We start from the raw sequence: 22,108 nt of genomic DNA on the forward strand, positions 1-22,108 counted from the left end.
ATTTTTATAGACCTGCACTGTTCTATAGCACATGACTTGGCCCTTAACCACACCTTTATTTCCACTGAGGGTCTCGTATTTCTTACTTTCTCATAATAAGAACCTATCACCACTTATTTTGTCCTCTGTGGCTCCACAAACAAGAACAAAAAACAAACACCACAACAAAAATAATCTACCTCCAAATTTTCACTTATAGTTGAAAATATATCAAAAATAAATATAAGTAAATTATAAATTTTTCATTGGTAAATGATCTAAGGCAAGAAGCTATAACAAAGTATATTAATGACATTTGAAAGCAAATGTGTGGATGGCATGAACCTTTCATATATCAAACTCTCAGAACATAAAATGAAAGCAACAAGAAAAAGAAGAGGAATATACAAAGCCACTTCTCCATTCATAATTGGATTCTATAGCCAAAGTATAGGGCCCAATATAGAAGAACCTGTCCAAGAGTTAATGAAACTATACCTCTCATACGATAGTTTTAAAAATTAAAATACTTCATTAGGACCAATTTAGTCCCAAAGAAATATTCAATTGGTGGCAAGACCCCAGAACTCAAGAATATTTTTTTAAAAAATTAAAAATAAGCTGTTCTATGTAAGAAGAATAAACTACATAAGGGCAATCAACTTACTTTTAATTTCAACTGATTCAGGATCTACTTTAGGGGGTCCTACAGCATCTCGCAGCTTTTCATGTAGAACATGTTGAACAATTTTATTTACTGTTTCAGGATCTTCAGTAGTGCGAAATTTACAGATCAGCAGCATATGAGCCAACACTCCATGTTTTTCTTGACTGTGGACAAAAAGGAAGGAAGGAAGGATTGATTTATGGTATCACAATCGGGTTTTTTTCTTTGTCATTTATTTGAAGCACATAAAATCTATGAATGCTTCTTTCTATATTTCTATTGTTTAATATGTACAGAACCCCAAACTCAGCCGCCCTGATTGTAATCTAGTATGTTCATGTGGTTTCCCTCATCACCAACGGGTCTCATTAAGGACACGGCTATTCATATAAAAAGACATTTATCTTGTCAACCACTCAAAATTACTAAATATAATGTGTGTTAAATATGAAATCAACTGTGCTTTTGGCTTTCAGGTTTCATTCCCATGACTCAAATCCAGTGATCTCTCCTAAGCAATCTTCCGGTTCTCCTATACAACTCCTAACCTAAGGATATGAGAAAGCTTGACCAAATTGTATTGACCTCATGTGACTGTATTTTCAAGATAGAGTATTAATTAGCCATAATGTTATTTTTACGAATTGCTACCTTGGAATCATTCTGCCAGCTATTTTACTCCTGCCTTTTCATAGCCAGTTTTCAAAGAATCTTACCACTCACTATACACTGCATCAACCCTAACTCTCATAAACTTTAAAGGGGAATATAAATTGGTATCTTATTTTTAGAGGGCAGTTTTGTTTATCTATTATAAATTTGAATCTCCATCTTCTCTGACAGAGCATTTCCACTTCTAGAAATTAAATCTTCAAATGTACTCTCAAGTGTGCAAAGAGTATAAACATGTTCATTATGACCTTCTGTTTATAACAGGAAAATAAATAACAACCTAAGTGTGCATTAATAGGGCAAATCAACAGTGTCTAAATCAACACTGACACATACTTGTAGTGAAATACTATACAGCCAGCTAAAGAACGAAATAGATCTATATGTAGTCATTGGAAAGATGTTCAAAATAAATTAAGAAGATGTGTTATTTGTGAGAGTGGAATTATTGGACAGAAGGCTTTCTTATTCTACTTTACATAATACTGTGTTATTTGAATTTTGTATAGTTTTGTATTACTTTTGTAATCTGGAAACAATAGGGCTTTAAAGACATTATTATTATGTATCTCAAGTCTTTTCACTGCCTCAACAACTCAGTACCATCAATTATGTATTATTCTTTCTCTTAAACTAGTCCTATACCTGCTGGCTGATAAAAATAAAAGCAAATAAAACCATCTCTCAATCTTGCTATTCTATTCAATGCAAACCTTCTTATCATAGAAAACCTTCTTGAAATGATGAATTACTCTCTACCTCACACTGGCTTTCTCACAGTCTGCTTCTCTCCTTCATTTTCAGAGTTGTTTCTCTGCTCAGACACCAATAGCCTCCTGGTTGACATACCCAGTGGATTGTTTTCAGTATTTATATTACTTGGTCAGGAGTATTGGTCAGTGCTGGCCAATCCCTCCTAGAAACTCCTTGTCTTTAGCACAAGTGTTGCCTCGCTCATGATTTTTCTTTTTTCCTGCTCCTTTCCTGTTTCTAAGGTCCCTGTTTTTCTTCCATCTTCTTAAATATTCTTGTTCTTCAAACTTTCTTCATCATTCTTTTTTTTTTCACCTTGCATTACCCTTTTCCTGAGAAATTTACACCCATGCTTTCCAAAATTTTGATTTGATGATGAACGTATTTATGTCTTGCACTCATTTCCCTTTCCCTCCACCAAGTCACATTCGTTTGATAGTCCCCTAGTATCTTAGCTCAACCTGTCTAAAATGGACTTCATCTTTCCAATAAACTTGCTTTTCTTACTGTTACAGCAACAGAAGAAAGAATAATGAGTAGCAGTGGCAAGATCACTGGGATGAAGAGGTAAACAAATTACAAAGTGATTTGGAAAACAGAACTGGTAGAACTTAGTTATTCATAAAGGGGCCCAGAAAAGGGAGAAGTATATGATGATTTCCAGGTTTCTCATTAATGTGACCAACTCCCTTGAGTTAGGGAATTTTCCCTGGAATTTGCATGTGGAGATGTGCATGGGCAAGCATATAATTAGAGAAATTGAGAAAATAATCCAGACTGGAGATAGAAACCTGGATTTCAATAGCACATGAAGCCACGTGTGTGGAGGAGGTCCCCTTGAGAGAGTGGAAATTTAAGGATGGAAGAAATAGATGTAGATCCAAGAAAGGATACCATCTCAAACATCAGAGAACACAGAATTTTCAGGAGAAAGTGGTATAAGTAATGCCTCAGATGTCAGCTAAATAACTGACTGGGAAGTAACTTTCAGAGTTTTGTCTTTAGAATAATATTGGTAACAGTTCTTATCTTTTTGAAAAATACAAATAATTTGTATTAAGACAATATATTATTTAAAATCCTTATATAGTATTTTGCTTAAAATGTTAAGTTATGAGCCTATTTATTAATGGCTGATTAACAGAGGAGATCTTCTTAGCTAAATATTTGAAATGTAAAGAGGTGGTATAGAGAAAAGTAAAGAAAATTGGTTGGAGCCAGGCACGGTGGCTCACGCCTGTAATCCTAGCACTCTGGGAGACCGAGGCGGGTGGATCGTTTGAGCTCAGGAGTTCGAGACCAGCCTGAGCAAGAATGAGACCCCCGTCTCTACTAAAAATAGAAAGAAATTATATGGACAACTAAAAATATATACAGAAAAAATTAGCCGGGTATGGTGTCGTATGCCTGTAGTCCCAGCTATTTGGAAGGCTGAGGCAGAATGATCTCTTGAGCTCAGGAGTTTGAGGCTGCTGTGAGCTAGGCTGATGCCACGGCACTCTAGCCTGGGCAACAGAGTGAGACTCTGTCTCAAAAAAAGAAAAGAAAAAAAAAGAAAACTGGTTGGGTGCAGTGGCTCAGGCCTGTAATCCTAGCATTCTGGGAGGCCGAGGCAGGAGGATCACTTGAGTTCAGGAGTTCGAGACCAGGCTGAGCAAGAGCAAGATTCCATCTCTATTGAAAAATAGAAAGCTTAGCCAGGCATCATGGTGTGCACCTGTAGTCTCAGCTACTCAGGAGGCTGAGGCAGAAGGATCACTTGAACTTAAGAGTTTGAGCCTGCAGTGAGCTATCATGACGCCACATGATGCCACTGAGCACTAGCCCAGGCAACAAAGCAAGACTGTGTCTCAAAAAAAAGAAGAAGAAGAAAGTAAAGAAAATTGATAAGGAGGAGAACCAAGGGCTCAAGACAAAACCCATCTACCACACTATTTTACACAGGGCACTACTTACTATTAAACCCAGGATGTGTGTAAGGTCCCTATTCGTACTAGATAGAATTTCCCAAAACAATATTATAGGATAGGCACTAATTATACTTTTGTCCCTAGCAGTCATCTTGCAAATGCTTACTTTTGGATTTAAAGAATGAATAAGAGACTTTGTAACCTGTGACTTACACAGAGCATGTATGTTTACTGAATTGAATTACATCATGCCATTAACACTTCAAAACATGCTTATTGCTGACCAGGTTAACAGCTTCAGCTTTAAATTAGATCCAGAGGTCTGCATTTTAGATTTACATACCTGAACTTGATAACATGAGACTTGACAAATTCTCTCCTTAATGGAGATTTATAAAATGCATTTTTCACCTGTTTGAAAAATAATGAACATATGTCAGCAAGAACAACTCTCTGAAATTCCTCAAGTTAATTCAAAGCTCTATGGAAAATTAAAAAACAAAACAAAAAATGTTGACCAATATTTCACAATGTGCTGAACTTGAGGAAGATTGAGGAATCGTTTTTGGTATTCTCAGGGATTCCAACTGAATTCTGCCTTAGGAATGATAAGAGCTGGGGAATTATAGTGGGGCCAAAAGAAACATGTGCCGTTCCACACTAAGAAAGAGACCAAAGGGAATGAACATGCTACGTCTTGAAAAGTAAGAGTGACCACTTACGCCCTGAGATAAGGATGCATAGCCTTACACATCTGTGTTACTTTGATAAAATGAAAGGAGGTATTTTGTAAAGCTATTTCTTACTATAATGAAATAAGAATAAGAATTCTAGCCAACTTAATGTCTTAAATTAGGAGTTTAAGTAAGGAAACACTTCAGGTGTTTCTTGTTTTCAGTATGTAGATATTTACCAAACAGTTACTACAAGGTGGTGATTGATTAACAGAAGCAATGAGCCTTTTTATTCTTTCTTATGTTTTATTGACTCCTGAGTTTTTATATGCAAGCGTGATGCCTATAGTTATGAGACAAATCAGCACAGTTCAAGTAAGTCCTCTAAATAGGATGACAGTATTCACCGGGCAATTTTTATGTAAGGGTTTATTTTTATCAAGTAATTTAAAAAGTATTATTAACTATAAAGGTATTAAGGAGTCCTATCTATATTCCTTTAGATTTAAACTCATCTGGCTTTCACTTATTTAAATAAATAAAATTTATTTGGATGAATGGAGCCATGCACAATGGCTCATGCCTGTTATCCCAGCTACTCAGGAGGCTGAGGCAGGAGGATAGCTTAAGGCCAGGAGTTCAAGGCTGCCATGAGCTATAATCATGTCACTACACTTTAGCCTAGGTGACAGAGTAAGATTCCGTCTCAAAATATATATATATATATTTTTACCAAATATATATAGATATATATATTGGTGAATGGTACAAAGAATTAGGAAAATAATTGTATGTTTTCTTGAACCTTTTTGGTTCCATTTCCTTTCCTTTATTTTGCATATGTATCTATCCTTAGAGAAGGGCTTCTTCACACATTTCCCTGATTTGGTGTTTCCAAGTACAATGTAACCAGAATTCGATCTCTGCCTCAGCCAGGTGGCCAAATCCTCAGGCTTCCAGTGTACTAGGCAATCTCTGGGAACAGAGGGATGGGCAGGGGGCACTTACACTTTGTTATTATCCTGAATATTGGAACTGGAAGACAATTTGGAAATTAATCTAATTTCTTATTAATTTTCATATTAGGAAATTTGTCTAGAATGATAAAATGATATGCCAAAGGATACACCCTTAGCTAGTAGATGGTACTAGAACTAGGTGTCCCTCCCAATTCTTAGCTCAGTGTTATTTATAGCACATTATACCGCTAATTACCTCGCAAGCTATCAGAAAAAGTTAAATATTCTTTAATCTGACCTTGATGACAAGTCATCACTCAGGCCCTTGCTCTTTTGGCCTATACTGCTAATTTTTCGTTTGTTAAACATTTGATTCATACCTTAGGATTAATGTTGTGATGCCTTAAGGATAGAGATGAGTATCCATGGATTTCCTATAGACTTTTGCACCAAAAACTGGTCGAAGGTTAGATATTTAAAAAAAAAAAACTAAAATGCCATTTAGGTATGTGTCTGAATAATTTCAATTTTGGCAATCTTTTGCTTGGGGTCTCTTTTTTAGGACGTCTAGGATACAATAACCACATTTGGGGCCACCTTCACAGTTCTAAACTTTCTGGACTCTGCTGATCAAGAGTGTAGCACTAGCTAAGCGAGAGTCAGTAGGAGGGACATCAATGAATGGCTAAAATTGCCTTCGTTCAGTCTTGCGAGGCTTAGGCTTCTAAGCCACGTAATTGTCAGTTTTGCTTTACATCCCTTAGACAGGGCCTCTTCCCATTTTGCAAAGATACACAAGGATAAGTCTAATGGATGTGTTAGATGCTAGGATACTAAAAAACATGGTAAAAAGTGACAGCAAATGCCCTGGAAGTAGAGGGAAAATTGCTTACCATTAATTCAAGTCTGTGGCTCATTTCTGTAAAATTTTTAGAAGCCTCTCTTCCAAAGTCAGCATACAGTTTGTCACTTGTGAATGACAAGGTGCTATAGTAATTATAGGTCTTCCTTTGGTCTACAAAGAAAGGGACAAAATCTCATCATAATTTTTATCAGATGTGTGTAAAGCATCATTATTTCTCTATTTGGTGGTTGCTAGAAATATTGAGACAAGAAAGAATACTCCCAGTCCAGGTCATCATCTTCATCATCATCCCGCCCCAGGCTTCATAGTTAGCTCAAGATAAAGCACAACAACATTCATCATGATATAATTTAGGGTATAAAATCTATAAGAAATGCCTGGTGTTCCTGCAGCATTGTTCAAATACTGCGGTGGAGCTGTGGGCTGATTACTCACGTGTTATCCATTCCCGAATATAAGCCACAGGGATAGCAACTCACGCTATCTGAGCACACAAACAGGGACGGATTCAGAAGCTTCCCAAAGGTGAGTGCATTTTTATATTCCAAAAGTAGATTTCCCTCTTCAGTCAACTACACATCAATTCTGGCCACTTAGAATTCTAGTATGAGAAAATTTATTTTGGCTAAAGAGGGAGATCAAGGTGGAAATTAAAATGCTAGGGATTCAGTAAGTAGAAGTTTCAGGAGCTAGAGCTGCCACCTGGCATAAATTCCAGGGACACTATGTCATTTCACCAGGCTTCCTTGTTACTGCATTTATTTTTTTCCACCAACCACAGGGGTTGGTTTGGTTTGTCTGCTCCTTAGCCACTGTCTCCACTCTCTGCATTCAGTTTAAGCAACCCACAGTTTTGGCAGGCTGAAGAGTTAATGCTATATACTTCTAGCCTCTAGCCTCCTATTCCTGAAACAAGAACAGAGCCATCAGAAGATTCATTTATTCATTCAACAGATATTAATGCTACTTTTCTGTGAGTGACACTGTGCCAATCATTAGGAATACACTGGTGATCAAGACAGTTGTATGTGGTTATTATCGGAAAATGGAACATGGCTCATCCAATCTTAATCTCCCTTCCTTCTCGTTCTTTCCCTCTTCACCTAAACCCCAGAGGAAAAGGAAACTAACACTGAGCGCCAGCATCTCAGGCATATACACATAACTCCTTTAAATCACAATAGCCCTATGGAAAGGCAGTATTACCCAGATTTAACAGACTACATTCTCAGAAATATAAATAACTTGGCTAACCCTGACATGGCATAGCCCAAAAAAAGAGTTGAGCTTCCAGCCAAGGCCTAACTTCTAAAGCACAGACTAATCTTTTACGTATTGCTTCTTGGGATGGGGGGAAAAAAACACACAGAAAAAAAAAAACCAAAGCCACTGATTGAAGCTATAGGAGAAGTCTTTTGTTATATAAAAGTTATGCAAAAAATTACCGGTAAATTTCAAAAGAGCACCCTGGACATCCAGAGGCCAGAGGATTTGGTGGGAAAAGAGGAAAGTTGCTGTCAGACTCTAACAAGGCCTAGGGAGGGGTTGGTGATGAATAAAAGATGGATGGCAGCCTGGAGACGCTGAAAGTTCAGGGTATCCTGAGCATTAGGGACCTAGGTGGGGAACTAGGGAGGTTTTGCCCTTCTATCTTTTCTCACCTCCCTTGCCCTGAATGGCCAGGGTGACATAAAATGCAGGCAGGTCCCTGGCAATATACATCATTTCAAGTAAGGTTTTAAATTTATCGAAATATTGAAAAATAACTCATAGCTATCTTTGTAAATGACTGTTCTATCACATTTGCATTTTTTAACATCTATCTAATGGTTAACTACAACTTTCTGTGTGGTTGCATCCATTGTTATAGAATGCAGCTTTTCAAACTTTAATGTGCAAATGAACCACCTGGGAAGCCTGTTCAAATGCAGATTCTGTTACATTAGGTCTCAATGTGGACCCAAGGTTTTGCATTTCTAACAAGTTCCCAGGTGATGCTGATGCTGTTGGTATCTAATCACATGATGACTAGGAAAGTTCTAGAGAGGAGAATAATAGACACTTTTATACCCTTAGACCTGGTTTTTTTAAATTATTATATTGATTCATTTGAAATTGCCATCAGTATAGGTCAAAAATGGTCAAATATTGGCAATTTCATATAGTTCAACCAAATTAACAACTTATGATTTATATTCAATATTTTACTTAGCTCTATAGACTTAAACAGGCCACTAAGTGTTGAAACATATTCCCAGCTGCCAGAAATATATAGTATGTATAGTTACTGAAAAATATTATTGGAGACACTAACAGAAAAGTAAAATAAATAAGGATGAATATGAGTTTGTTGATAATTTTCTAACAGGTTTGTGATTCTATAATCTGCAATGATGTTGCTCCTAAGAGATTCACCTTCTGACATCCAAATCACAGAGGAGCAGAAATGCAGCCCCAAGGCCCTAGACACAAACTACACATAGAATTCTATGCTATCTCAGGCTTTATGAAATGACAGTCAAAATGATGTTTTGGCCAAATCCAATTACGTTCATCTGTATCTATCTCTGTGACAGATTTGTTTGGTTGTTTTGCCATGCTGGCTCCTAATTGCTCATGTGCTTCTTACCTCCCCAAAACAGAGGGCAGGTCACAAATATAAGACAGAAACACACATCACAGCAATCACTGTTTATTCAGGTGTACGGTGTAGGCAGTAGAAGTTGTGTGTTCCATATTACTCAACTGATCATCACAAGAGGATCCAACAACAGGTTACTGGAAAAATTCTGTCAGGTTTTCACTGTACACTTATGAGTAAGATGTATAAACCTTATAAAACTTGGCTCGGGAAGAAGTAAAGGAAAAATAGTAAGGAACATTTTCTTTCACTGAGATAATCAGGCCGCTAGCAATACAGGAATTCCTTGTGAAGTCAGACAATGCCCCAGGAAAATATCATGAATATGAGTCATTCATTTATATCACCCAGTATTCAATAAACATTGATATAGAACTTAACAGGTGCCAGAATTCTGCTAAGTTCTGGAAATACAGAAGTGAGTAAAACATAGTCCTAGGCAGCAATAATGATGCCTAAAACACAATGGGACTCAATATACTCAACAACTGTATAATTGTAAAATTATTTCAGCAATTCTTTTTTATTAAAAGCATACTCAAGAAAAATCTGTCATCAAAACGCAGATACCCCAAATTTAAAGAATTTAAAAAATTTAAAAAAAAAATCTTTGCTTTAAATAGTTTTTTAAAACTACCCAGGAGTAATCCACCTTGCTTTGGAAATCAAGATTGAATTTTTATGGATAGTGGAGGAAGATAATCAGTTTATGGATCCCTCTTTCTCTTTACAGGAAAGCAACTTCAGCAAATTCCCCATTAAATTAGAATCAAGTGATTAGTTTCTATGGTTACAGGGCCTTGAACATCCAAGTATAATCTAGTCACAGAGGGAGATATTAAACTAACAGGTCATAGTTGAGTCAACTAATTAAAGCTGGAGGCAAAGTAGAAGGAAACTTCAGAAGCTTTGTTCTACCCTAAAGAACAGCCTGAAGTACCCTGGAGACCTTTCTAATAACATAGCAACTAGCAATTCATCTAGCAGTGAAGTAGCTGATAACCTCAGAGTGAACCTTGTTATAACTAACCTCCTCAGCATAACCTATCCTCTTTAATCACTGACAACATATCCCAAGATGAGCTTTAAATAACAGAAATAGGCACTTATTCAATAATATGTCACTGTGAGCATTTTTCCAACTTACTCGTACAGAAGACAGCCTAGTTCTCTATGACCCTTGATTGTGTAACTGATTTCTGGGAATGTCAGGATTTCAGTGAGTTGGCATTATTTTGAATCAAGGTGATTGCCCTGTGACCTCAAACAACTCAAGACATTAGGTTCTAGTTATCCTATGGTTTTCTCCTATTTACTCTTGATTATTGCTTATTAATGAATACGAAAACTAGCATGCTATTATTCCCAGCAGAAAGCAATGCAACATCAAAGACAGAAGAAAGAATCCTCCTTGGCTTATTAAATAAGATTAAATAAGAGATTAAATAAGGATTACATAAGAGACAAAGCAGGTAAAGCGTTCTTTGTACCACCTATGCAAATGAATCATAGTGATGAATAAACAAGCCGGAAGCAAATCAAAACAGGAAGGTACAGCGGGAAATATATTTGCAGTAAATCACAGGACAGCAGAGCAGTTCCTACTTACTGTATCTGACATAATGAACAATGAGTCCGATGCACACTGCCAGGACAATCAGGGATATAAAGGTGATGAGGCCAATTACCCAGGGCTCCAGACACACTCTTCTCCTAGCCCTCACCACAGCTGGCCTACGGAAGAAAGTAAATAGATGGATTATATCAGAGCTCCCACCACGTCCACTGCTTAGGCAAAACATATTTCTGGGGAATAAACATTCAGTTAGATGGTAGTGTACTATCTTGATTTGGAACACACCCTGGTCCCAGGCTGCTCAAGCCAATCCTGGCTCTGGCTGTCTGACCTTGGGCGAGAAACTTGACTTCTCCGTGCCTCAGTTGCCTTCATCCGTAAACGGAAGATGATAATGATAGAATTATTGTGAGGGTTAAGTAAAGTCTTCTGTGTAAAGTGCCTGTACGTGGAAAGTGCAATGTAAGTGTTAGTTATCACTTGCCGAGCTTGCTATGAACCTGGAACAGAGTTAGGCACTGTAGGAGCTACAAAAATGTTTCAAGGCTGTTCTAACACCCTGGAATCTTAAATGGCCTGTGAAATGTGTTATAGCTCGAATCATATCTGGTTCCAGCTAGAGTCCGAATTCTATTCTTCTTTTGCTGATTTATTTCCAAACCAAACTTTGAGGATATACGTAAGAGATAACAAGAAGCCCCCTTCTAAATCACCTGCGTTTTTGAGCTAATATTTACCTCTAAGCGTCAGGAAATCCTTTCTGCCTGGGATTCCCTTAACCCCTTCCATTTGTTCTGCCTCCAAAAACACATGTTACTGAAAAATATTGATCAACCTGGTTTTCGTTTAGTTGTTGAAGCTGTTGTTCCCTTGGGTTATGATCATTGGGAAGCAAACTCAAAAACAAGAGAAAATGAAATATGTAATAATAAGTCAGAACTAAGGAGCTCAAATATGATACTGTTATTTTAAATTTTTTTGAGGCATTTACCATGGTGGTATGTGCTGTACTTTTTTCCAAAGCCCTACCTGTCTGGTCCATGAGGACTTGGGGGAAATGTGATGTTCCCCTGGAGGAGCACTGGCTGTTGAATCAGAATAAAGAGGACTCTATAAGTCCAGCCCTTCCATTACCAGCTCTGAGACTTAAACAAAGCATTAAAACTCGGAGTTAAGTTTCTCCATCTATCAATAAGGGGCAGGATACCCATTCTGAGATCGTGAATGTGTAAATTTCTTGCAAACTGCAAAGCATTTCACAATAATTATTTTTTGCTTATAGAAATCAAGAATGTTAGATCCGGTTCCCCTTGGCCCCAGGAACAGAGAGGCAGAGTCACTGAGGCTGCAAAAAGGCAAAGGAGTTTATTAACTAGCCCCGGGCCAGGGTCCAAATTCCAGAGCACCAACGCAGTGGCCTCTCCAGGAACTAGGACCCCGCCCTGGGGTAAAGATTAGGCTTTTATACTTTTCTGTATGCTAGTTTTCACACGACACGTTATTTTGTACATAACACGTTAGTCTGCACATGACATACCAGTCTGTACACAACACACTAGTCTGCACACGACACACTAGTCTGCACTTTATCCCCCTTCAGTTTATTTGTTCCTTTTGTTTAGAAGTGGCTGATCGCGTTGGCTTTAGGTTTGTTGACTCTAAGTTTCGGACTTTTTGCACTGGCGCCAGTTGTAGTTAACATCATCCAGGGGAAGAGGAGGGTCTCTGACGGGGGAGGGGGGCTGTTGTTGCATACCTTCTAGTTTTTGGTTACAAGCGATACTGGGAACACACGCCCTGCACAAGCTATTCATGTGCTGATCATGTCTTGCTCTTATTTACTTAGTTGGTTGGAGGGCACCTGGATTCTCCAGTCCTTTGTCAGAAAGCAACTTGCAGTTACCTCCCCGGGGCTTTGTTTTCCTTTACTTTAGTGAAGCCTGCCATGGCTCCACTTACGCTAAGCACCAAGCCAGCAAGCCATATATACAGAAGCAGAACTAGGCTTCTCACATCCAGGAAGCCTAGCCTATCATGGAGTTACCTTTGTTCTTATCTCTGTTTTTCATTCTGATTAACTATATTTATTAAACAACTAAAAGCAAGCATAGTCACAGAAGCGAATAGCATCAGTTAGAATCAAAGAGAGCACATATTTTCCTACTATCAATTCCTGTTCTTCAAAGAAGACTCTGTTTCCTGGTGATATAGGACCAGGAACTGATGGTATTATCATACTGGTCCCTGCCACGCCATCATTGCATCCTGGCTCTGCCTGGACACAGAACAGGAAACATAGTCACAGAAGTTAATGGTGTTATCATTGCTACATGACTCTGCCCGTGCTAAAGGTGCTAGGATGTAGTGGAAGACTCCAGGGACTCTACTTGGTCTCCTCCCTTGTTTCTAGGATTTCCCCATTGGGCTGTAGCCAGGGAAACCTCATCTTCCTCTCCCCAACCTTTCCTATCTCCAGTTTTCCCTTGAGTGGGATTCCAAACACCTGTTCCTAGAATGGCAGTCACTGCAATATAAAGAGACTTATCCATGAGGAGGTTATTTCTTTATGTGGAATTGTACCTAAGAAGCTCTCAAAACTGACTCCTGTTTCTTCATCCCTAGATGCTTGCTATTCATCTGTTGGAGAAGAAAGGAGATGTGTATAGCAGACGTAAGCAAAACTTTGGGGGGAAACGGGGAGGGAAGGGTTTCTCAAGTAATGTCAAAACATGCCATTTGAAGAATATGAATGTGTGCTTATAAGAAATAGGATAATATTAAAGTATATGATTGCTATGTAAACTTGTGAAATGCAAAACAAATTCTATTTGTTCTTTAATAACTTTTTTCCCTAAAAAAGTATCAACTAGGACTGATATAATAGCTTTTAATCAAGACAGTAAAGTAAACAATGCAGTCATTAAATTGAGGAGGTAGATCTCATGTATTAATATGAAAAAGTTCAATGATACATTTTAAGGAAAAAATTTTCAGATAATATGCATTTTATGTTCTAGTTTTTATAAACAATAAAACTACATATATGGGTGTACATTAAAAATATATAGAAGGAGACATACCAAATTGTTAACAGTAAGAAGTAGAATAAGAAATAAGAGAGAAACTTTCATTTTAATTTATGTAATTTTTTGGTTTCATGGTGGATTTTTTTTTTTAACAGCAAGCATCATAGCTTTTGAATTAGATGAGAGGGAGAGAGAGAGAGATTTTTAAAAGAAGAAAAAATAAATGAGGAAGATTAGACATGTCTTTTCATGGAGTTCACATCACCACTGTGTTCAAGGTACCACGGTGCCCTCTCTCCTGACTCCCACCTCCCACAATTATTTTAATGACATGCTCTTCTTGGTGGCTTAGAAGCAGACAGGAGGGACAGCATAGAATAAAGAGAAAAGAGAATACAATCAAAAACACTTTGAATAAACAATTAAAAGTTTACATTTCTGAGCCCTGTAACCAAGTTATTTATCATATATTCTTATACCAGCAGATTCAGTTCTCTCTCTTATTTTCTCCATATGAAAAACAGGGATAATAATTCCTGACCCCTCCCAACCTAATGAGCCATGTAGAGATAAAAATGACAAGGTGTTTTAGTACTTGGAGATCCCAAGTAGAAAAATCACTATACGAATAATAAGGATGATTATCATCATTATTTTAATTATTAATAATAATGGTAATGCCCACATTACTAACTTGTTTGTCATTTGAAACATTATCTTCTCCTTACCCAGTCTGTATAGCATTGCTTTTCAAACTGATTCACTCTATTCTTTTTCAGCTTTATTGAGGTATAATTGATCCTGTTTCTTACTTTTTTTTCTTAGCAAGTGATTCAACACTGAGTAACTGCAAATTAGATGTGGTAGGCAGTGTGCTCCAAAAAATTCATGAAATGGAGGAACAAATTAATGTTATATATCAATAGATACTTGTGTAAGTAACCTTCTCCTGAACATAAACACTTATCCAATGATTATTTCTACCTGTCTAAACTGAACTGAATCTCCTCATATAAAATTACCTTCATATAGACTGGGTGGATTTTAATAGCTTCAGGGGTATTAAATTGCTTTCTATGATCTTTTTTTCCAATTTTGGGATGTGTGATTAGTGACAAGCCAAGTGACTATAGCAGTTAAAGTATATGTACGTGTTTATTGGCCCCAAATTGTCAGAAGAGAAGCAATATGTCCAGACATATTAAATCATTATTATTTAATATGTCATTCTTCATAGTAGTGCTAAAAAGGAAAAGCAGCAACAATAACAAAAAGGCAAGGGGAGAAAGGTGCTAATGCAAATAAACCTTATGGCAAGTACTGGAAAATGCTAAGTCAAGGTGCACAGTACTTCAAAGGAGAATTTACCAGAACAAGCCCCTACACACCACCACCACCGTGTACTGACCAACAGTGGGTCGTCTCGAACTCTCCTCGTTCTTCCTAATGATAAGCAGCACTGATATTCTCAGTTCTCATGTTTTACCAGCTTAGTCCAGCTGAGCTGTTTTGAATGAACACATTCACGATTTATATAAAATTGGTGGTTCCAAAGCATTTTTATCAGCTACTTAGGGGATCGGCAGACTTTTCTGTAAAGGTCTCTCTTAGCCTAAGAGTCCCCTCTTCCTGAAGAGCTCTTTGCTTTTGTTCCTGCTGCCTCCTATGTGTAGTAACTTGGAGTCTATTTTTCACTTGTATCATCAAGCCCTGTGTGCACTTAAGAACCAGTTCAAAAATCCCCTCACTCTAGTCAGGTCTATTCACTCCTGAGCATCATGTTGACACATGCATTTTGAGCTCCTAGAGGATGGGGTCTGAGCCTTATTTTTCTCCATATTCTTTGACCACATGCTCAAGAAATGTTCTCAGAAGAAAACTGATTTGAAGTTGACTAAACCAATAGAACTGACTGTCAATACCACAATACGGGTCAATCTCTCTCAATGCACTTGGAGTCCACTTTAGTCCTAGTAAAAGAACTTTGACTGTGGGCCGGGCGCGGTGGCTCACGCCTGTAATCCTAGCACTCTGGGAGGCTGAGGCGGGTGGATCACTCGAGGTCAGGAGTTCGAGACCAGCCTGAGCAAGAGCGAGACCCCGTCTCTACTAAAAATAGAAAGAAATTATCTGGCCAACTAAAAATATAAAAAAAAAAATTAGCCGGGCATGGTGGCACATGCCTGTAGTCCCAGCTACTCGGGAGGCTGAGGCAGTAGGATTGCTTAAGCCCAGGAGTTTGAGGTTGCTGTGAGCGAGGCTGATGCCACGGCACTCACTCTAGCCAGGGCAACAAAGTGACACTCTGTCTCAAAAAAAAAAAAAAAAAAAAAAAGAACTTTGACTATTACCCACAAGGGAAGACAGATCAGGCATGATGAAGAACAACTGATATTTAAGTAAAGCCTGATGCAGTAAAATACTTCATGCAATGATCAATCTTTATGGTTAATATTTCTATTTAACCAGTATTTAAATTATACAACTTCCCAACTATGTGTTCTGTCTACTGCGAAAATGTTATAGCACAGAAAGTGCAAATGCATATAAGAAGACATTAATTTCAGGTGACACATATTATACGGGGTCATTGAATGTATGAACAAAAGCACAAAGAAAGAAAATCATTAGAATAGAAAAATGAAGTAGCAGCATACTACTTTATGATATTGCAAGTTTCCTAAGTCAGTGCTTAAGATTTAAAATATCAATTAATAAATATATTCAGTATTTATTATGCATTTGACACTAGCTTTGCTCATAGGATTGTGCCTGCTTGTGCTATCCACACAAATTTTTTTTTTTTTTTTTTTTTTTTTTTTGTTGAGACAGAGTCTCACTTTGTTGCCCAGGCTAGAGTGAGTGCCGTGGCGTCAGCTTAGCTCACAGCAACCTCAGACTCCTCGGCTTAAGCGATCCTACTGCCTCAGCCTCCCGAGTAGCTGGGACTACAGGCATGCGCCACTATGCCCGGCTAATTTTTTCTATATAGATTTTTAGTTGTCCATATAATGTCTTTCTATTTTTAGTAGAGACGGGGTCTCGCTCAGGCTGGTCTCGAACTCCTGACCTTGAGCAATCCACCCGCCTCGGCCTCCCAGAGTGCTAGGATTACAGGCGTGAGCCACCGCGCCCGGCCTCACACAAATATTTTAGATGTTTTTTACTTTGTGGAAATCTCATACCAGCAGACATTGATGAGATCTTCAATTTTTCTCATACTTTCTAGAACAAGACTATAAAAATACCTACAGTAGAAATAAAATATAATTTTGTATATGTGTGCATGGACCATGTTTTCATTGCTGTTATTTAAAAAAAGAAGAAATACAAGCAAATTACTCCTCATAAAATTACAGGGCAGGCATGGTGGCTCATGCCTGTAATCCCATTGCTTTGGGAGGCCAAGGTGGGAGGATTGCTTGAGGCCAGGAATTTGAGACCAGTCTAGACAACAGAGTGAGACCCCCATCTCTACAAAAATAGAAAAATTAGTTGGGCATGGTGGTGCACACCTGTAGTCCTAGCCAGTCAGGAGGCTGAGTTAGGAGGATGGCTCGAGCCCAGGAGCTTGAGATTGCAATGAGTTATCATTGCACCTCTGTAAGTGCAAGACTCTGTCTCTAAAAAGAGAAATTACAAATAACATATTTCTTTCCTTTCCACTGATAAACAAAACACATTTGTAAAGTATCTAATAGTATCTGCCAGGTCCTTACAATGTGCACATCCTCTAAAATAATAATTATGTATAGTTCTCATACAGAATTTACAATTATAGTGGCTGGGAGTGGTGGCTCAAACCTGTAATCCTAGCACTCTGGGAGGCTGAGGCAGGAAAATCACTTGAGGTTAGGAGTTCAAGACCAGCCTGAGCAAGAGCAAGACCCCATCTCTACTAAAAATAGAAAAAATTAGCCTGAAATTAGCCTCGCGTGGTGGCACATGCCTGTAGTCCCAGCTACTTGGGAGGCTGAGGCAGGAGGATTGCTTGAGCCCATGAGTTTGAGGTTGCTGTGAGGTAGGCTGACGCCACAGCACTCTAGCCTGGGCAAGAGAGTGAGAATTTGTCTCAAAAAAATAAAAATAAAAAAGTTACAATTATAACAAGATGGGGGTACCAGACAATTATTTCCATTTTCTTTTTATAACACCAGACAAATGATGGGAAATTCATTGTTTTTATTATAAATGTTTCTATTTATATCCCAACTTGTACCAGACTAATTTAAGGGTGGCTTATAAAGACATTATACACACACACACACATATGGGAGTGTGTGTAAGGTATTAAATTAAATTTAGAAATGTAAGATGAAAGCAAAACATAAGTGAAAACGTAAAATGGGAATAGTGCTAAAACCACATATTATAATTCCCATCTAGACATTTACTTAAGTCAGGCCACGATACTGGTAGGTAACCTTCTAGTAGCCAACTCAGAAACAAAACTAAACAAAAGCAAACAATAAACAATGCTCCTGAGCCAAACCCTGCTCAGGAACATTCTTCATGCCAGACATAAGATAAAAACAGCAATACAATTATTTTAGGTTGTTATAAAAAGAATACTATGTAATGTGACAAACTATATTCTCTACAATATTCTTAGCATGCAAACAAAATGAGTTTTTTAATACTCTTAGTATATTCTTAAATACTGGTCAATGGCATCAATTACTACTCAGTCAAAGCAATTTGCTGTCGGGGTGGGGGAAGGGGGTTATGTGAAATCATTGAGTCACCAAGCTCTGTGATAATTTTTTTAAAATATCTGATTACCCTTTCTTAATTACTGTTGAAATGGCTCCAGAAGGCATTTCCACATTATAAAGATTATCTAAAGAATATTGAAATAGTAGGCATAAAACTGGACTTTTAAAAATATGGTATTACTTAGCATAGCAGTAAGTTCTTGGTAAATATTGTGAGTGAGAGAACATCCCACCACTTATTAACTGTTAACTTTGGCAAAACCCAGAGTTTAACTATTTCTCTATTTAACCAACCGTAAAACTCAAGTGATGGTATCTTTCCTCCCACCTTCTTTAAAAAGAGGTTGTGAAGACTGCATATGATATCATCAGACTGTGTTAGGTAGGTGTATTATGTAAATATTAGTGGCAACTCAACAGCAAGGAATGTTTCTCATCTTTTTTGTGTAATCATCTAGGTCTTTGTTAAGTTCTCAACCAGACACGGTGCTGCATAAGTTACTACAAACTGATATTTAAGCTGACACTTTGACCTCTAGGAACTTACAATTACAGATAGATGGGGTGCATAATACTTAAAGTTATGATTAAGTAATAAGGTATGGATTTATAGACTTATAAATTGAGCTATTGTGAGTTTTAATTCCACTAATATATTTGCTTTGTTTTCTTCAAACTCTTTGCAGTTTGAGATATAATAATAAATTGGTATGATCTGAGTTAGCAACTTTATTTTAATTTTTTTTTTTAGACAGAGTCTCACTCTGTGGCCTGGGCTAGAGTGCCATGTCAAACTCCTGGGCTCAAGCAATCCTACTACCTCAGCCTCCCAAGTAGCTTGGACTACAGGCACCTGCCACCATGCTTGAGCTAATTTTTTCTGTACATTTTTAGCTGTCTGGCTAATTTCTTTCTATTTTTTTAGTAGAGACAGGCTCTCGCTCTTGCTCAGGGTGGTCTCAAACTCCTGAGCTCAAACGATTCACCCACCTTAGCCTCTCAGAGTGCTAGGATTACAGGTGTGAGCCACCACGCCCAGCCTGAGTTAGCAACTTTAAAAGCAGCAATATCCTACAGAGAAGTTAACGAGGGATGCCAATGCAGCCAGTCTTAGACATTTGAACACACTTAAGAAAAATGGTTAAGAAACCTGAGCTAAAGACACTCTTGTGACCGCTAATATACAGCTTCAGACTTTCAGAAACTTTTTGTAATGTTAGCTGTCTTCCTACGAAATCTTGCTCGTGACTTTGTCCCGATGTGTTCTATGAGAGTTGACATGATACAGTGGAGATAGCTCTGAACTGCAAGACCAGTGACCAGTATCTTAGTCTCAGTTTCAACATCACACAAGTTCCAGCATCCCCTGGCCCCAGTGTGTATGATGGCATGTGTTCTCATTTTCTTCATTTGTTAAAAACCCAATGGAGATTTGAATTGATCTAGAGATGCACTTTAATTTTTACCAAAACTAATGTCCCATGCCTCAAATAACCCAGAATGCTTAATATAATAATTAAAATTCAGCATTTATTAAACATTAGCCTTCATGTAGTTTTTCAAATGCATCATTTTTCTGTTGACTACAATGTTAGAAAATTTGGAATAATTTGTAGTCAAACTAAGGGACTGCAAGTTATTTGAAATAATCCAAGTATACTCACTTTAACTGAATCATATTCTAATAAATTGTCACTTTAATAACATAGTGAAATAAGCTCAGGTTCATATTAGAATAAGGTAGAATTTTCTGTGTAAATTAGCACCATAAAAATTATAAGAAAAGTAATTATTTTATCCAGAAGAACCAAATATTTTTAGTTATCAATGTCTGTGGATTTACTTCATATCTATATGCTGATGGCTACCAAATCCATAACTGCAGCTCAGCTCATTTGCCTAAACTTCAGACCCATATATCACCCACATACTGTTCATCACAATGGGATGTACCTCTTATCATTGATATTTAATATATCCATGTTAGAGATGTTAGAGATTCCCAGATGGTTATCCCAGATATTTATTCTTTTTTTCTTAAGAATAGAAACTTTGACATTTGGTTAGGCATGTTGACACCTGGAAAATAGAATAGTGTCCCTTGTTCATACGAGTCACCATATGATTAAGTTCTGACCAATGGAGTCTCTATTTTGGTGGCTAGAATCCTAATGTGCACTTCACATTTGCTAACCACAGCTCAGACAGCCACATTTCCCCACCAACAAATAGAGACAATGATGGGACCTAACTCATACGGTTCTTTTGAAGGTTAAATAAAATAACACAGAGCATCTGGCACCATGCCAAGCACACAGTACTCCACAAATGTTGGCTATTGTCATTATTTCCTCCTTCCTAATGAGAAATTAATTTTCAAGTGAGTTGAAAAACCTGTCCAGATGCCTCACGTGTGCCCGAGGGGTAAGAGGAGGGAGGGAAAGCAGAAGAGGTTTCCAGCCTCTGTCCTACCCGCTCCAATAGCAATTCTGCTCCAAACATCAGGGGTTTGTGTCAGGCCTTCTGTGCAAAAAGAGATTCGACTAGTAAACAAACTGTAGAAAAGCACTCATCTTTGGACCCAGCTGGCTCTAAGAATTTATGAGTCAGGCAGCTGCCGATTGTCAGCCATGATGTACATAGTTCAGTGCAAGGATTTAGAACACTTCCTAAAAGGCCACATCCAGCTTTGTTGTTAAATCCAGCAATTTATGTGCAAGTGCTTAATAATGGCTTGAATGTACCATATAATTTGAAAGATTAGTGTGAAACATTTTAGATGTCTTCGTTTATCATCGGTGGTATTTTCTTGATTAGAAAAGTTGAGATATTAAGATTAAGCCTAGTTGTCTGAAGGTCAAGGGAAGTTAGCTCTGCTTAACCAAGGGAGCGTCTGTGATTCCAGGGATCATGACCTGGTATAGGAAGCAGAGACGTCTAGAAAGTACAGGGCTGAGGTGAGAACATGTGTGTTCAAACTCAAGCTCTATCAACAACTTACTCAGAGATTTGGAAGTCTGTCTTCCTAACTTTTGGTTTTCCTACCTGTAAAATCAGGGTAATATTAAAATTATCTGCCTCACAGGGTTATTGATAAATATCAAATGAGAAAACATATGCTGGAATTGTATATATAGCATATAGATACATACATACATACATACACACACACACACGAAAATATGCATACCCACACACATATATATCAAAGAATATTTTTATTCCTACTATATGTACCCTCTCTAAATTTTACTAAATGTGACCTGACAAGCTTTTAATGTGAAATAACTAACTTTAAAAGGACCATATTTTTTATACAGGCTCAAATGATCATAAGTAATAACAATATTTCTTGGGTCATGTAGTCCTCTGTGTTAATTTAACTCTTCACTTTACTATATGGGACTCAGTAGACAGGTGCACTGGGAGGACAGATTCTACGTCTGGTATTGACTGACTCACCCATTCCTGTGGCCACATGCAAATTATCTAATCTTTGAGCATTTTAATCCCTTACTTTATAGAATGCACATGGCAATGCTTCATGTCTACCAGCTCCAGAGGTCTATTTCAAAGATTAGCCATTGAATATAACATTGTTCCTTGAAAATATAAATTTTATATATTTTAACACAATAAGACAGTTAATCAGAGTAGTAGAAGAACCAGCT

The 22,108-nt window shown here is 37.6% G+C and overlaps 1 protein-coding gene across 1 annotated transcript in view; it reads right to left on the reverse strand.

The window, feature by feature from the left end:
- The window catches only part of LOC138374276 (transmembrane protease serine 11E-like), a 61,216-nt gene that overhangs the window by 7,596 nt on the left and 31,512 nt on the right, over window positions 1-22,108 (reverse strand). Inside the window, exons 4-10 of the mRNA XM_069456985.1 lie at window positions 12,861-12,971; window positions 11,726-11,781; window positions 11,028-11,138; window positions 10,730-10,854; window positions 6,508-6,629; window positions 4,325-4,392; window positions 647-810 (exon numbers count right to left, since the gene is read on the reverse strand). Of these exons, the coding sequence (XP_069313086.1) occupies window positions 647-810; window positions 4,325-4,392; window positions 6,508-6,629; window positions 10,730-10,854; window positions 11,028-11,138; window positions 11,726-11,781; window positions 12,861-12,971 (757 nt within the window). The remainder of the gene's footprint in view (window positions 1-646; window positions 811-4,324; window positions 4,393-6,507; window positions 6,630-10,729; window positions 10,855-11,027; window positions 11,139-11,725; window positions 11,782-12,860; window positions 12,972-22,108) is intronic.

The sequence above is a fragment of the Eulemur rufifrons genome, chromosome 24 (assembly GCF_041146395.1).
Source record: "Eulemur rufifrons isolate Redbay chromosome 24, OSU_ERuf_1, whole genome shotgun sequence".
Taxonomy (NCBI): Eukaryota; Metazoa; Chordata; class Mammalia; order Primates; family Lemuridae; genus Eulemur; species Eulemur rufifrons.